Genomic DNA, 18,038 nt, shown 5'->3' on the forward strand with positions numbered 1-18,038 from the left:
AAAAAAGAACTGAACAAAATAAAAGAATAAATTATACACAAGATTAATAAAATTAAGTTTAAGAAAAAATAAAATAAATACATATGACTTCTATAATAATTTATAACGATTGACATACATGTTGGTCCTTAAAAAAACAACTGTACTTTCGATGTCCTATTGTCTCAAAAATCCATATTTCTCAACTGGGCGAACTTAAAAAAATCTGACAAATCTCTTTGGTTCACTTGTAATACTAATTTAATATGGCTCTTAATAAGTTAGGAAAATATTTATTTGTATGGCCTACACTTAATGCTAAGTAAGAATAAGTATCAGGAATGTCACAGTCCTTTATTTAGTATAAATTTTCAGAATATCTCTATGATAACAGTTTTTGATATAACGTCATGGAATATTCTCTATTTATAGTATACGAAGAGATATCGCTTGTCAAGCTTTTAGTTTTCTCTAGGTTAATAGAATAATAGCTGCCAACCATTCGTAGGATTTGAAAACCTCATAAATGTCACGACTGTTATATTCCTTCATGCAAAAAGATGGGACAAAAACTTCAAAATCTTAGTAAGTATTTTTTCATGGCATTAATATCACAATGTTATTATAATGTTAATGTCACAATGTTGTTAAAATGAAATATTTTGTTTTTGTGAGTCCTTGTCTAGTTTACTAATTAACGTTTAGTTACTGCAGAACTATGTTTTTGTGTGAATAGAGCTATTCAATTTTAATCGAAAACTGTTGTAACATTGAAACCAGATGAATGCCGTGCGTCAGGGCAATGTGACATTCCTGGGAATTTAGCCTCATTTACACCGAAAATAATTGGCTTTTGTCACTATAAGTGGGGCTACATCCGAGTCCGTTTCATAATCTCTATAATATAGTTCATGGGGATTTTAGGAATATCTGAAATAAGCGTTTCTTGTCAACTATAGGAAGTATTTATTGATACCATATTATGTATTAAAAGTAACAGTTAATTAGAAAAGTTCATGAAATTTTGTCCATTTACAGAAAATGTTACAATTTGTTACCTGAACTGAGAGCGTCATTGAAAGACTTCCCTCTGGCCAGATATAATGTGCGCTGTGAAAATGTTTTTTTTGGTCGGAAAGATTAATTACAGAAATATGTTATTTGTTATGAAATGTGTTAATAAACAAAACGAAAGAATTGTAAAACAAATTAATTTTATGCATTAATAAAAAAAAAAATGAAAAACGGGTTAATACTTTCCAAACACTTAAACTAATTTTATAATAAACAACAAAAGAAAAATGTCGATGAATGTGCCTTGAGCAAATGTTTGTAAATGTTTATATTTAATCTGACCAGATGACAGCTGAGAGGTTCTGGAAGCACGCAGAATAGGGGCCCCTGTGTGAGAGAAGTGGCTTCATGGTCCTACCAGACTGCAGGGAAAACTAAAACTGCAATAACAATGCCGTCATAGCTAACAATCAGTGATTGCCTTTCCTTTCTCGTCAGAAGATCGCACCGCTTTCGTTTACAATCACATGTTTTCTTTTAGTAAACAAATGTCTTAAGTCAAAATAAATCGATTTGACAAATTGACTAATCTAATAAAAATTATAACATTTTTAATTAATGTTGCTTCAACAAAATTGATATTGTACATTTTTATGAGCAGGTCACCATTCTTTATTAATAGGAAACGATCACTCACAAACTGTCCAACACTTCTGAGAAATTATGTTTGACTTAACTAAATCTATCGTAAGAGGCTATTCAGGCGGATCAATCACGATAATCTTAGGTTTCGTGCTGTGAAAAATCGAAATAAGGAAAATATTGCAGCAAAAATCGAAAATGTGTAAAAAATGCCCAAATACTGCAAACAAAAAGTATATATTGATTATCTTATAATATTAATGGATGGAAAGTTTATTTAATCTTGTTTAAATCAAATTGAACACGGTAAATACAACTAATAAGTAAGACTGAAAAGTTAAATAAGGAAATGCAAATAACCACTACTAAGTTAGATTGAAATGAAATGAAAGGCTGGACATGGATTGGGAATCCAAATTAAAAACAAGAACAATAAACTTTTATATGACACTAAACCTTTTTCTATTTTTTCATAATCATAAAGTCTAAATTTTTACGTTGAATCCCATTCTTTTTTTTCTCATCAAGCACATCCTTTTGGTTAGTGAGGTGCCATCCAATTTTAACGATCTGCTGCCACATCTCGCTGTTGATTCCTCTTCTGTCAAAGGCCTCCCTGATACCTTCCTTCTTTTTAGGTCTTCTTCCGTCAGAGTTACTATCTAACATCGGAATTATAAAATTAATATTTCCCTCAAAAAGATAGACCATATGCCTCTATTATGACTTATCAAAAATCAAATAAAAATTAATTGTATAGTTTAAATTACACTTTTTGTAACTTAATTTTTTTAAAGATAATATTTTTATTGGAGAAAATTAATACAACCTGCCAAAAATTAAGGGCATTACATATTATTGTTTAAATACACATTCCCACAAAATGTACAGAAAATATAAGAAAAAAAAATTAATTTAAAATAATAATAAAGAAATATATAAATAAAATATAATACTATCTTCATTTGTATAAACAAAAATATGAATCTGTATTAAAAATATTATGAAATAAAACTAATCCCATAATAAAAAAACAATATGTACAATACAAAGACATTTAAATTTAGGTAACAATAAAATAAGGACATTCGCATCTATATACAATAATTACATTGTTTCCCTGCACCTCTCTCCCAGCCGCGTCACTGGTGTTGAGGGCCAGTGGAGACAGTGAGAGCGCTTAAGCCGCATACACTCATGACTTGAGTGGAGAAGCTGGACATTGCCAGAACTCCAACAGCAGTTCATAAAAAGTTTCGGAGCCAGTGCCGTTTCAACCAGGGATTACAGGAATGGTTGGGGGTGGATAGAGATTGAGCCAAGGAATTAGGATGGAAGCTGGTAAATCTGGCTGGGATAACGTCAAGGATATCAGGGTCGTTGCGGCCATGGTGTAAGGTTTTGCAAGTTACTTTTTATTTATTTTCACCTTTCTCTGCTTTGTAAGCGATACAGGTTTGCAGCAATAGTTCAATGTTACGCATGAAAAGATTCGACCTTTCGACCCTTAATAAAGAGTAATGACCTCGAACAGGAAGTTGGAGTGGAAGGGGAATAAAAGCAAATATATGAAAAATACGTCCCTTTCCTTAAGGGAAAATTCCGCGAGACCTTCGGAGAGAGAGAGAGAGTTCACCATGAGAGACCTGTGGTTTGGATCTCGCGGAACAATACCATATTGAACAAGGAGCTTCTTAGAAGGCCTAGGTGTGAGCATTGGGGATATTGCGATCTTGGCGGAAAACATTATTTTGGACTCCCTGAGGATCATACACCATCACCTGCATGGGAATTAGCTCGGAGATTATTTATTGTTTTATTTATTTATTTTAGTTTGTGGACCTGTTGATTTGTGTGTTTTAACTTATTTATTCATTAAATTATTTTATTATTATTATTATTATTTTTATTTTTTTAAAACTTATATATCCATTTAAGTATTTCTTTTAAACAACTTTTGATTATATTTTCCTTAAAGTCTATCTATTAGTTTTGCTTTGGTAAAATGTATTTATTTGTTTGTTTTTCTATAAACTGATCTACTGCTGTGACTATTATTTGTCTGGTTTGATATCACATTGCCGTCTAATAGTGAATTTGTTTAGGGGATCACTGGGGAGGATCTGAGAGGGTGAATTCGGGGAGTGAATATGTCGATCAAATGAAATAAAAATTGTGAAATTGTGAAGTGGAAGGAACAAGAAAGGGAATGAACTGAAGTATTTGTATTTATTATAAAGACTGGAATTGATTGTAAAAGGAAACTGTGGAAAAAAAAAACTGTTTTCTTTCTTTTTTATTAAGTCATATATGTAAAAATATATGTAATTTATATATGTCCGATCACGGATTGATTAGCATTCTATGTAATGTAGCAACCCGATGTATTTAGGGAGCATGGATGAATAAATTCTCTCTCTAGATGAATGTTTTGGAGTTCTCACGATTCTCTGTTGATTCGAAAATGAATAAAAACCAAGGGCAATCCCATAATTGTAATATTGCTGGCCCGAGAATTCACGCCAAACCGCGACCAATACAAACACATTTTTCTATAAATTAACAGTTTAAAATTTATCAGCAAGTTATTTTCCTACTATAAATATTTTGATGTCGATTTCGAAAAATATCAACAGCATTTATATTGATCGGAAAGTATTCACCAGTCCGTAAGTCTAGTTCCTTAGTTCTTACCGTTATGAGTGATGTCATCAATTTTTAGAAGTTCGTAACTCACTTACTAGTAGAAGATTATACAGTTAGATATTCCAGTTAGCACCAAAAATGTAAAGATACTGATCCCTCGTTAAAATTACATTCGGATTTGAAGAAAATTCATAAATAAAGTACCATCAATAAAACAACCACCAATTTAGATTGGAATAACATTTTTTTCACTAATAAGGTTTTTTCTGACTTGATGGAACATTTGAAGAATGTAGAATAATGCGTTGACACTCGTGTAACTAACAGATAAGACAGAGACGCTGAACTGATAAAACTGAACCTCGCTTATGTTCAGTAAATTATTTGTATGATTAAATATTCAGTCAATCATATGAAAACCTGAATTAAAAATATTTGCTTAAATGATATTGTCGAAGTGCTCATCATTTTAAAAATAATTAGAATAATAGGCAAAACATGTGTAAAACATGTTATTTTCACTTTTTAAATGGTAAAGAAATAGATGTTGTGTAGTGTAGAAATAATAGGTTTCGCTAAATATGGTGATAGCTTGAAGTATCAAACAAGGATAAGTTAAAATGAACATTGTTTCGACATAATTCCTTCCATAGTTGCCAGATTCCACAAACTCTTCCAAAATGTCAATGGGTTAGTTGATATCATATATCTTTGAATTGTATCGTAAGGCACGATAGATAAACTAGCTTAGCACTTTATATAAACTGTTATAATTTATACTGTAGTCATTACAGCAGTGTTTCCTAAAGTGGCAAGAATCGTATCTTGTGACTGTGATATTTTTTTTTTCGCATCTTCTTATAACAAATTTTCAAATAATTACACAGATATAATCAGAAGGGCATATAAGTACATTTCTGATTATCCCAGGGATATATGAATTTTACAACCCAATATATTTTTATAATTTGTATTTAAATTAAACCCGTAAGACTCATCCCGTCTATTCACCTACTTACTTAACTGAGCACGCATTGTCCAGACCTTCTGCTCAAGAGTACCTTATATCACTTGGAGTCAGATCTAATACAACCATCTTCACAGTTGTATTACTCATAACCGGATATGCTTCGAGACAAATCAACCAAAGGAAATCCGACCACATAGCCACACTTAGCGACAATAGACACCTACGATGTTTCGACTGTACCCACATTGGAACACCAAAGTCTTCCAGCCAACTCTTAACTCATGGTACAAATAGGCGCTGCTCATGGTTTCCACCTATTATCTTACTGGGACAAACCTTCCAGCACTACCCAAGGAAAATCTAAACCAACAGTTCGTGGATTAACTCATAAAACACACTCGAACTTCAACATTTTGACCTTAACACACTACTTTTATTATTACGACATAGATAGGAACGGTAGACGGGGCTTGAAAACAACAGATCACTCCAACCATAAAAACATAGCAATAACTATGACTGCAACCAAAGCTGCAAACCAGCATACATTACGGACATCACCCTAGACTCTGTTTTTACCTGCCAGTCTAGAGTGTAAATATTACAGCCGCCGAAACCACTTAGGCACATAAATATATCATTTGAATTAATCAACATTGCAATAGAATCTGCTGATCCACTGAAAGCTAACGACTTTCATTCGTCATTCGTAGTACCTCTCGATGGCATTTAATTGCTCAAATAAGGGAGGTCAGTAAGAGTATATTCTTCTAACCAGAAATGATTAAATATTTGAGCCAAAAGGGGATATTCAATATTCTCTAAATACTTCTATCGGAAATATTCTTTTAATTTTATTATTTTATCATTTCCGGTTGACATCTACTCCTGACCTTCATGTTTTCAGATAACTAATGGGATCTTCAATGAAAGTGATACTTGTCTGTAAGACCATCTCGACTGAGCATATTGACGGAAGTGAGAGGAATCAACAGGATGCCGATTTTCGGGTATACCAATGTAATAGGAATTATAGTGCTCCACTTCCAACTGTAATTCCCCTTGCATTGGTGAAACCAAAAACCTCCTGAAATACCACATGATTTAACATAAATATTCCGTAACCTCCCATTATTCTTCTGCTTCAAAAAGAGCATTCTTTATCTTTGAGCCTTTGATGTTTATGAACTTCTATACTAACTATAGCCCGCAACCATGGCAAAAGATTCATCTCCGAAAAATTTTTATTATTGATTAGTAAAATCATGAATTACTTTTTCAAAGTCTATTTCTATAAGTACATCTCTTTTTATGTAATTCAGTGATAAGCTATTTAATCTATCCCGATGCAATTGTTCTTCATAGATGAATAATGAAGGCTTTGCAAGGATATCATACTAAGGATGATCATTTAAGATATATAAATTTTAAATGTAAAACATTGTGGTCCATTAGGGAAGCTTGGTGTGAGGCACGTCCAGGGAGTGCTGCTCTCGACTGCACTGGTAGTGACCCACATGCAGCTGGGCAATATCGGCATCGCAGTCGTTATCATAACTCACGACGATCAATTGTCCGAATGGAAAAGGATTTTCTATACTCCCGTATGTTTCATCACCTTCTGTAATTAATTATCATATTAAATATAAATTAAGTTACAGTCAACTGGAGCTTCTTTGTTATATAATTATTATTACATTATATAATATTCAAGCTATGATATATTACTGCTACTTATATTAGGATAAAAATATGGAGAATATAATTTAAAATATAAAAGAATGAGGGCCTCTCATTAGCCACCAATTAAAACTGGTGAAACAACTAAACCGTAATTCATAACTTCAATAGAAATCCATTGGTAGTAACTATTAAAAAACTAAGTAATATTAATTATATAATTGCATTTATTAAAATTAGCTGTGGTGATGGTTATTATTATTTATTTTAAGCCAATTTATTGTTTTTTCAAACTAATTTATCTGTATTTAACTTATCACTAATTTATTTTAACTAACTATTCATATTCCAGTACAATCAAAAAATGTAGCCTTATGGGTTTCAAATAAAGCTAAAATGTTCAAACATTTTATTTTATATCTTCGGCTCTAATTTCTTTTTTTAGATCCGATTTGCACCCTTAGATACAGTTTATAAAGCCCTAAATCATTCCTCAGTTTAGTGTAGATCAGTTGACTAGTGTTAAAGTTATTTCTATTTTTTGGATTTTTCAAAATATGGGGAAAATTTTAGGTAAATTTTATTTTATGACTTTTTCGAAAATTCGTTTTAAAAGGTTTCTCGGAGTTCCAAAAACGCACATCAACTTTGTTTCACTCTTAAAAAAATCGTTTACCACACTTTCATAGGTCAGTCCGTCTAACATTTTCTGTTTCGTTCCTTATCGCATGTATCGGTTTAATTTATTTTACCAAATCATAGATATTTAATTTTAACTTTATACAGTAATTTATAACAAACTATCAATTGTGTTCATTAAATCCATATACATCCTGAAATACAGCAATGGCGAAGCATGACCGAGTCAACTGGTTATATTTTGAAATATAGACGGAATTAATACTAAATTAAAACATAGTTTCTATTGCAGAGAGCTGATCCGAATGTGGACAAAGTCTCCTTGATCACAGGTTCCTTCTTCTACTCCCAGATGATCTGCAGCATCTTGGGAGGCTATCTCAGCACTAAGATAAACAACAAGATACTCTTACTGACCGTCACTTGTATTGGAGTTATGACTTCTTACCTCACCCCGACATTGGTCACATTTTTCGAGTGGAAAGCCTTTTTTTTTGTAAGACTCGTCCAAGGGGCAGCACAGGTTTGTATTTACTGACAGAACATTTTTAATCTATGAGAATTCATATTGATTTAGCCCTGGTTGATTGAGTCCTATGTCATGACTTAACAATTTGTGTGCATTACGTTAGGAGTACTGTTATGTTTTTCATAGTTCAAAAAATCAGTTATATCTACATAGATTATTATCTTTTCGGGTAATTCAATATAATGTAATTCGTTTCGTTCCACCACCAATTTTGGAACGACCAATAACGGCAACAGTTAAGGATACATTAAGTACTTTAGGAATCAAATGCTAAACTGTTACGGGTTCAATAAGGGGTATGCAAAGCAGCGTAATTCTGAAACACCTTGCACTACCGTTGGTCTTGTAACAGTGAGTTACAAAGTACCTGCAATTCTGACACTTCATAGTTTGTAGTGGTACAGATATCATTTTTTTCCACACGTATACAAATTCTTTGTAATACTGATAGTGTTCTTCGGTCACTAGTTGAGGGAAGTCGTTCTGTGTGAGGACGTAGATGAATTTAAATATCATCATTTCTTCCTGCAGGAGAAGGTCGAGAGTTACCTATCCCGCTAAAAGTTCCACCGTTTCATGTGAGACACGAGTTTGCCTTGGTGACTCTAAGCAATGACGTCCGTTACAGTATCGCTAATTCTCTTCTGTCGGTGCGAGAGATTCTATCAAAGGCTGAGGATATGACAAAAAGCAATAGCATGACCTACCGCTTCTTCCTCTGTTCAACGTCTGCACGCACTCGCAGCAGAGCAGCAGTGGCTTGACTTTTGTGGAGCCGTGTTGCCGCGAGTGAATTGTAAAATCTGGTGCTGGACTGATCATGATTAGGTGCTCCAAGAACTTGCTCATCTTAGAGAAGAGACATATTGGTATGTAGGACTTAGGGAGCTGCTTATCCCTGTCCCCTCCTTTGTAGGAGAGTCCCTGATCGGCTTCTAGGAATCAGCTCTTCCAGCTTCTTGGAATGTACCCCTTTCTATAGTAATATAGTAAATTTCAAGAAGCCTCTCTCCAAAATAGGAGATACTATTTCTTTAGGATCGCTACGTCTATCGCGTCAAGTCATCATGGCCAGTTTTTTTGTCTTTCCACGGCAATACGGAGCACAGGTCCGTACCAGGTGGGTATACCGCGGTGCGTGTCACAATACCTTCCTCTTCGTTGTCCAGGGACGGAGTATCCCTTGAGTAAGTCACCTCATTAGCTGCCTCTTCATGGGTGGTTGCCTGATAATCTCCATGCTTGAGGGCTGCCAACGTCTACATCGAAGTCAATTTGCCAAGGACCACTCTTACGGAATACCATAGAAATTCTTTGTAGACTCTTCGACGATGAATTCGTCCCTGGATCACTTTTTCACCTCATTTCGATATGCCCTGCCCATGAATCTATGCTCATTACGAAGTACAGTACACCTCTTGTCATTTTTGTACTTCTTGTAGACCTCGGGGAAGATGAAAGATATGACTTAATCGATTTTATAATTATTTATATATATATTTGTTGTTTAGTCAACGATATACATTTTGTCATATATACCTTACTATAATGTATAAACCAATAAAATTAATTATAATATATCCAAAAGTATTTATTGTTGAAAATATTCAGGGTTTTGTGAAGCCTCTGGTTTACAATATGGCTGCTCGATGGTTGCCAACATCAGAGATGCGCCTAATGGGTCCAGGGATAATTTGTGGTGAGTGAAACAATTTTTATTTACATTAGATATAAGAATGTGTGATATTATATTAACATCATAGCTATTATTATCAATTATATATTAATTTAATAACTATATCGTTATAAGGCATGCAAATAAAAATTATTAATTTTTGAGGAATAATATTTTTAAAAAAAGAATCAATATTTACTGGGAATGTTCTTACTTCAAAGTAAGTTAGTTCAATGTGTTACAACTAAATCAATGGCAGCTATAAAGAAAAAGAAGTGTAGATTTCTAGACACAGGGAGGAGGCGATATTGTTCTAAGAATAAAAGATATTCCCTTCAAACCAAACTATTTAAATTCCTTTCCGCTTCGACATTCAAATTTGAACTATGGTCCTATCTTTCTGAGGGGGGACTTCAAAAACTGGCACAATCTGACATCGTTTTTCCTGAATTGGCTGAACCATTTTCACGAAACTTTAGAAATGTATTTATATTAAATATGTTTAAATTATACAGACTAGTTTTTGTTTTGCAACTTTTTTTCAGGATTATACATGGGAATGTGCTTCATGCTAATGATGGGAGGTTACTTGGGAGCTGGCAAAGGCGGCTGGGCTTCCATCTTCTACTTCTCGGCCAATTGTGGCTTACTTTGGATCATAGCGTTCTATGGTTTGGGTTTTGTATCTCCCAACGATTGCTTCTACATATCAGATCTGGAGAAGGACCACATTAATAACAATGTTCCTCGTTCCGTCCTTAAGCCTTATGTTAGATCTAATATTTATATTTTACTCTCTGAAAAGACGTTTTTCGTTATTTTAGTTTGATGTAGACATTAAGAAATATTATAAAAAATATTTTAGTCAGAAAAACGTAGTCAAGCTAATAATCTATTAGCTTAGATTAAATGAAGAGATGGCAGTTAATATATACAGTAATTTGTTCATAATAAATATGTATATGTATAAATATGAATCAACCGGCTTAATGCGGAACAACCAAAATGGATTTTCTCATATTTAGCTATGGTTTACAAAACCAATTAATTTAATTTTATTTAGAGAAAGTGCATACTTTTTTGAATGCCAATGTTATGGTTAACTTGCACACAAGAATTTGGAAGCAGGTAAATGAGAAAGCACCTCCCTCTAAAAATTAATTGATTTGAAGGGCAGTCGAACTGTGAATGATATGTATCTTTTCATTTTGCCATAAAAGTGAAAATTTGTGTAAAACAATTAAAATGAAAATAATAACCAAGGAATAAATTAGATTTTATATATTTATTTTGGAGTAAAATTACACTCGATTTATTTTGCTACATAGATATTGTTTTAAAGCTACGAGCAATTTAAACTTATTATCATATGAGTTCGCCCTTGGCATGCCTTATTCTTGTGGGCGAGCTTTTATTAGTTATAGTGCTAGACTTTGGTCTTTCTTTATATAAATTTATAGGTTTTCTAAAACATAGAGAGGGCTAAATCAGTGAGGAAGGCATAGCATAAGAGAAGCTCATTCATCAGGTTTATAGAGATTGGGTGTCTTTGCTTGGCTGGACACGTTACCAGATGAATTTAGATAATACTCGAAAACTGAAGACTACAGGCCTACCGTATCCCTACCTTACTCTGATACACCTTGAATGAAAAGTTGTTAGATACCTGTCGTTCCACGATGAGAACCATGGTCTGTCCCCAGTGAAATGTCACTATATTTTTCGTTCTGTTTCTGTTTTGTATAATACTGGTATTTTTACCGTTCCAACCAGTGACCAAACTCAACAGCACGTAGTGGCGCGCTAAAGTAGTAAAGTGGCTGTTAGGTTTTAGTCTTGCCGTGTACGGGGCTTCGGGGTTTCTAAGCCCGACTAGGGGTTCCCCATACAGGTATTATATTGAAATTTTTTCATATATTAATGTATTTATATTATGTATTTGTATTCATATATTTTTATTATGTATTTATATTTTGTATCTCTATCAGTTCCTGATGGGAACCGACTGAAAAGGGATGCACTATATTTAAACCAACCACTAGACACCATCTGGTCCATTCGCCGTGGTATGCTAGATATGAATATCATAATTAATCATTGGAGTTCCTTTCCAACGGTATCGTGTTCACCAATTTACTATGCTATATATATGAGGTGGCATGCAGGGATTATTAATTATAAAGTAAAGTCTTCGTTACATGTTTTATATTTACAATTATATACACATTATCAATACTATTATGAGAGAGCATGGTAAACTTGTTCCCTTATACTTTAATTATAAGATTATGAATTGAGAAGTACCAGTTGGGATCTTTGATATTTATACTGACTCTAAGTTATTAATTCTACTACTGCCATTCTGATTACATCAGAAAAGGTCTTACTTGTTGCGGTACATCGGTCGGCTTGGTGGTTGTCGCGGAAGAGCGTCCATATGGCCTCCCGGCTGCCGCTGATCTTCCAGACTGTCTTCCTCTGTCAGACTCCTTCAACCTGTGTCTCTTCCGTCCGGCTCTCTCAGGCTATCCTCCCCAAAAACTCTGTCAACTCCGGGCTCCTTCGAACTGTATTCCACTCCGACTCCGACTGTTCTCAATTTCTTTCCTCTTGCCCCTTTTGTTCATTTTCTCCCCTCTCCTTCTGACTCCTCCTTCTTTTGATTTCTGTCCTTTGATTGGTTCCTCTATTTTCAGAGGGGGTGAGAAGGTCCATGACCTTCGACGAAAGTCGATCTTTTTCCTACATTTCATCTTTAAAAGTTTCTTCTTTGAAGAAAGCCGGCTTCTGGCGGCTTATTGTATTTTTCCCGAGGTTTTTAGAGAGGCCCCGTGTTTTCAATTACGGCGGCTATTTCTCTGTACTTTTTAATGTCTAAACTGGCAAGGTAAGGGCTGTTTATTTGTGTAACTCTGCCTACACGGTCAACCGTTCCCAGAGGGTGCATACCCTCTGTTATCTATATGCCTCTGTACATTTCTTTAGATCTGAAGCCGACGGATATTTGCATAGGTCCGGCGGTATCTTTGGCATGCCGACAAAAGAAATTATTTTAAGTTAAAAAACTCCAGCTGGTGCCTCTCATACATATCAGTCTTTCAATTGGTACGGAACTAAAATATACCGATACTTCAAGTAGAAAAGAATGAAACTACAATATCATTAAGCGGCCCACTTTGATTCTCCTAACTTTTCCATGTTTTTATATCAAGTAAATATGCTACTCTCTTCAGACCTCTTTTAACTTCAGGCTCGTTGAATGATTAGGTAATATTTATCTTCCTGAGGTATTCGAATGGATATATCAGCTCCAAAAATTAAGAACAAATTTCTACGTCTTTGCCAGAGGCATTTTGTAAAGTATATACTACTATTCTTGGAAATCAATCCACCAAGCATATAAGCCGGGCAGATTAAGTAACACTTAAAAAATGTAAGAGTAGAACTTAGTACAGGCCATACGCTAATGGAAATTGATATGACTCTGAAAAACCTATCACTTAAGAGCAAAAGATAAAGTTACACTAAAGTCTTGAAGATAAACAGCTACAGTATTGAATAAATTGGCTGTAGCATATAAAATAGTAGTATAAGCAGCAAATAATATATACCTCTGGGATTTTAAGTACACAGAGAAAAGATAGAATCCAATGGTTTTTTTTAGGATGCAGTAGAGGAAGTAAAACCAAAATAGAACAGAGACTAAAGACGATAGCCCAGTGGTACGAGGATGAAAAACGTTCACTTAGAAGCCTACATTTATTCCCCAGTTTTGCGTAGTTTGGTTAGCTCACGTTGAAGTTATCACTATTTTTATAATTTTTGAAGAAAAAAAAAATCTAAAGCCCAAAGAAGGGGAGCATATGAACAAAAAATTTATATTTTGCAGTTGTTATAAAAATTTGTATTTTATAATTTCTCGAGGAGGGAATAACGAACATAAATCATAGTTCTGTCCAAGTTTAAAAAAGGTAATGAAGCCGTAGTGCAATCGGGAAGGGTTTGGCGGTTTCAATTTTCCCTGTTAGAATAGGATATTTCTATTTTTCCGTTTTCTCCTTTATTTATTCATGAAATTCTTTATTACTTTATATTTATCAATTTTTTATTATTGTTAAAAATGAGAATTATTCATTTTTTCAAATAAACAAAATTAAAGATACTTTAGAGGAATATCTGTAAAAATTTGTCTATTTTATCGAAAAAATTCTGTCACATCTCTGGCATATAACCATATAAAACAGGTAAATGGCAGGGTAAAAAAGTAATCCAACCAAAATGAAAGGCATGGAAGGACTTCGGAAACAAATTGGAAGACGCCCAAGAAAATCATATACCTTTCTACAGATGCCTAAGAAACGTGTGAAAAGAGGAGAAATCCTTCGTAAAACACACCAAAGAGTTGGAAGGCTATACTTTTACTTATGGTCAAAATAAATATTGGTTTTGAACGTATGACTGATTTAATAGATATAGGGGGAGGGGAAGGCGCATGTTTGACAATAAATGAACTTAGAAAAGAAATAAATTGTACAATAAATTATACTGTAAACTTAATGTTTGTGTACGATAACCAGCAAAATTAAGGTTGAATTTAATCAGGGCCTAATTATTAATTATTAACCTTATAGATCAATTTACGTTAAAAATCAATAACATTTTAGAGACATAACATCCCATGGAAGATGATTTTTACAAACATCCCACTGTTTGCACTTCTGATTTGCCACTTTGCGAATAACTGGGCACTACACTGTTTCATTAAGATAATGCCACTGTACTTGCAGCAGAAAAATAATCTAGAGCTTCACCAAGTAACTTTATTTTCTATTATTTATTTATTAGAGATAGTGTCTAAATATATTACAAATGTTTTTTCTCGAACAAGAGGCCGTTTTATATCTGCGACTGCAAAGCCGCTAAAACTTAATTTCAATTTTTTTGGGGGATAAAAGTTCATGATTTCAAAATGTAAACTCTCGCTGCTCATATAACAGAATCTACTTAAATAGAGGATGTAGATTATTTGAAAACATGATTTTATAAGTTCACAGTTTTCGCCTCATCTGATTTTAAACTTTGTGTAAGATTGAAGATTGCGTTGGTACTGCTCTTAAAATAAATTTATTCTCTTCAATAGTTCTAAGCCAAAGTAGGTAGTTACAAATAAACTAATTGCCTCTAGTTTAAGAATCACCCAAATAATTTTTGATACATAACATGGATGTATCAATCCGCTAAAGGAGTAGCGAGTAAGTACTTTTCCACAAACCCAATGAAGAACAGGTCTACTTTAGGGACCTAGCAATCATTCCCTCGTGAACTCTTTATTTCTTCTACCTTCTTTATTAGGAGAGAATTATGTCCGCCTCTTGGTCCTATTACCACCTTAATTTTCCTTTCCCATATCCTTGTACTCTGACTGACACGGTAATGAAGCTCGCTAATTTACAGAAGAGACGGGAAATGGGAAATGGATCAAGATGTACATGCCCTATTTATTGACTTCAAAGCGACCTACGATTGCGTGGATAGAAACTGTCTTTGGAAAATCATAATTGGGATTCCCAGGGAAGGTGGTGCCATAGACAAGAGCTTGAATAAATAGTTCCCTATGTAGAGTACTTGCTTAGGGAGAGATGCTATTCAACCTGGCATCGGAGTGGACAATACGGGAATGCTGTAGACAGAGTTGGACAAATATTATTCGAATGACGAAAGACGAATGATTTTTTATTCGTGAATTTTCTACTCGAATAATCAATTATTCGTACAAAACATATGATTAACTATCCGAATACTTTTTCATTCGTCATTATTTTACTCTAATAATCAATTATTCGTACAAAACATATGATTAACTATCCGAATACTTTTTCATTCGTCATTATTTTACACGAATAATCAATTATTCGTACAAAACATATGATTAACCATACGATTACTTTTTTATTCACCATTATTTTACACGAATAATCAATTATTTGGGCAAAACAAATCGAATAACCATTTGAATACTTTTATATTCGTCCATTTTATATAAAAATAATCTCTTATTCGAAAAAATTAAATGATTAACCATCCGAATACGTTTATATTTGTATAAATACGACATTTTTTGTCTTACAGCTATACATAGATGCGCGATCACAAAATCGATATCATTTTCATGACTCGATACAAGATCTTAAACTCGATATAATTTTCATATTCTGCATTCCTCAAAGCGTATAAAAGGATCCTAACATGTTAGAAATCGGAAAAGTAAAAATAAATCAATAAGCGATCTTAAAATCGATATTTTTTTCATATTTTGAATTCCTCAGAACGTATAAAGGGACCGTAACATGTAAAGAAATCAAGAAAGTTAAAATAAATCGATACTCCATGTTAAAATAGATAGCCTTTTCATAATCTGCATATCCGGAAACCTAAAAATTGGCCCCTATGTATTAGAAATTAAAATAAATCGATATGGGATCTTAAAATCGATAGAATTTTCATTTTGTACTCATCTGAATATGCGAAATAGAACCCTCATACATTAGAAATTAAAGGTGGTAAAAAAATAAGTGAATTTAAAAAAAAAAAATCAAATTTTTATTCGAATAATATGTATTCGACTAATTTTGCATTCGAATAATTTTTATTCGACTAATTTTTTATTCGATTGAAATAGTATTTTAAATATTCGTCTCTCGTCAATCGAATAAAAACTTTGAATAAAAAAGTATTCGTCTCTTGTCAATCGAATAATTTTTGCCCAACTCTGGCTGTAGAGTGCCCGGTGGAGTAAAGCGGAAAATATTCTGGCGCTAGATTTCTCACTGACAGAAAGGAGAAGATATCGGTATACAATCAAAGTATATGATTGGAAGCAAGAATATTCACCAAGTAGAAAACATAAGGATAATCAATCAAACCTTTCTAAAAGTCGACAGCTATAAATACCTCGGAAATTTAGTAACCTCCATTACCGATTAGCTTAGCGAAATAACCAGAGAATCAGCGTGAGGAAAGACTTCTTTTTAGTGGCCAATATCCTAAGACCAAAGAAAATCTCAAGAAAAATGAAACTAAGGATATTTGTATATCCTTTGTATATAGTTTTGTAACTATTATAAAACCCGTAGTGACGTATGGTTTCGAGCCATGGTCCCTTACTGGCACCCTTGAGAAAAATTTAAATTTTGAACGGCATGGCTTTTAGCGTGATAGTGGGCCCAAAGTGAGGCAAGGAATTAGTGATCTGAGTAAGGAAAACGAACAGAGAATTAATATCAGAGACGCAGCAAATAATCCGCTTGCTATAAAAGCGAATCCTGAGCTGATGAAGAAAGAAAACTACCCGCACTACAAGACCTTCGTGTATGGGTGGGAGGAGGCTGTGGGCCCTACTCACTTCTCCCTGGGTAGGAGAGAATAAGCTACACCAGCAAGGCCTCAGGAGGAGAGCAAGGTTTATTTTGTATCAATAGCAAGCTGTGTGCACAGCTATGTAAATGTTTGACATATGCAGCAATGATTTGTACCAACTGCTGCGAACATCCGTATTGCCTAATAGGCAGGGTAGGGTGATAAATAAATAAATAATAATGCTATGAAAGCAAAAAGGTTACAGTGGGAGGGACGTGTAGCAATAACCTGGATTACAGGCGCTCATCATCAGTCTTCTCTTCTTTACATACATACAGAAAGTTACATCATAATTACTATTAGTCTTTTAACACCAATGTTAATAATTATAGATCCTTAACAATTTTCTATATAAAAATTATTTAAGATTGTTATAATTGCGAAAAACATAATTCATTCATTAGAGGTAAACTTGGAGTGTGTAATCATTAATAAACCTTAGCAGTCCATTAACTTACAAATTTTCTAGACAGGCATAATTTGTGGATCACCATTTATGTTATCGTGCTTTAATGTATATGCAACAACTGCATTCTTCCATTACTTGTGGAGAAGGGGACAACTGAATCATGTCGTAGTGAGGCATGTTTGCAACGCAATTGGTATGAACACCTACAACCTATTAATTATTTATTATAGTAAACCAGTGATAGTGCTTGACAAACATTTCCAATCCACAAAACTCTTAGTAGATCCAAAAAAGGTCAGTATAGTTTACGATTGGTTTTGGGTACAAATATAAATTTTATATATATATATAAGTTACGGACTGTCAGCTGACAGGTCCATATCAGCTGATCGAGAACAGCTGACCGATTGTATATATATAGACGGACAGGCTCCGCAAA

The 18,038-nt window shown here is 33.7% G+C and overlaps 1 protein-coding gene across 4 annotated transcripts in view; it reads left to right on the top strand.

The window, feature by feature from the left end:
• The first annotated feature begins 4,757 nt into the window (after window positions 1-4,757).
• Window positions 4,758-18,038, top strand: part of LOC106678147 (vesicular glutamate transporter 2.2) — a 20,251-nt gene continuing 6,970 nt past the window's right edge. For 3 of the 4 annotated variants that reach the window (XM_014416497.2, XM_014416500.3, XM_014416499.3), the window contains exons 1-8: window positions 4,758-4,971; window positions 6,159-6,271; window positions 6,707-6,855; window positions 7,863-8,093; window positions 9,711-9,798; window positions 10,320-10,543; window positions 14,439-14,588; window positions 17,660-17,792. In XM_014416497.2, coding sequence (XP_014271983.1) covers window positions 6,166-6,271; window positions 6,707-6,855; window positions 7,863-8,093; window positions 9,711-9,798; window positions 10,320-10,543; window positions 14,439-14,588; window positions 17,660-17,792 — 1,081 coding nt within the window. In that variant the 5' untranslated portion in view covers window positions 4,758-4,971; window positions 6,159-6,165. The remainder of the gene's footprint in view (window positions 4,972-6,158; window positions 6,272-6,706; window positions 6,856-7,862; window positions 8,094-9,710; window positions 9,799-10,319; window positions 10,544-14,438; window positions 14,589-17,659; window positions 17,793-18,038) is intronic. The other variant, XM_014416498.2, reaches the window with a different exon arrangement.

Source organism: Halyomorpha halys, unplaced genomic scaffold (genome assembly GCF_000696795.3).
Source record: "Halyomorpha halys isolate HHAL.00 unplaced genomic scaffold, Hhal_1.1 Scaffold126.1, whole genome shotgun sequence".
NCBI lineage: Eukaryota > Metazoa > Arthropoda > Insecta > Hemiptera > Pentatomidae > Halyomorpha > Halyomorpha halys.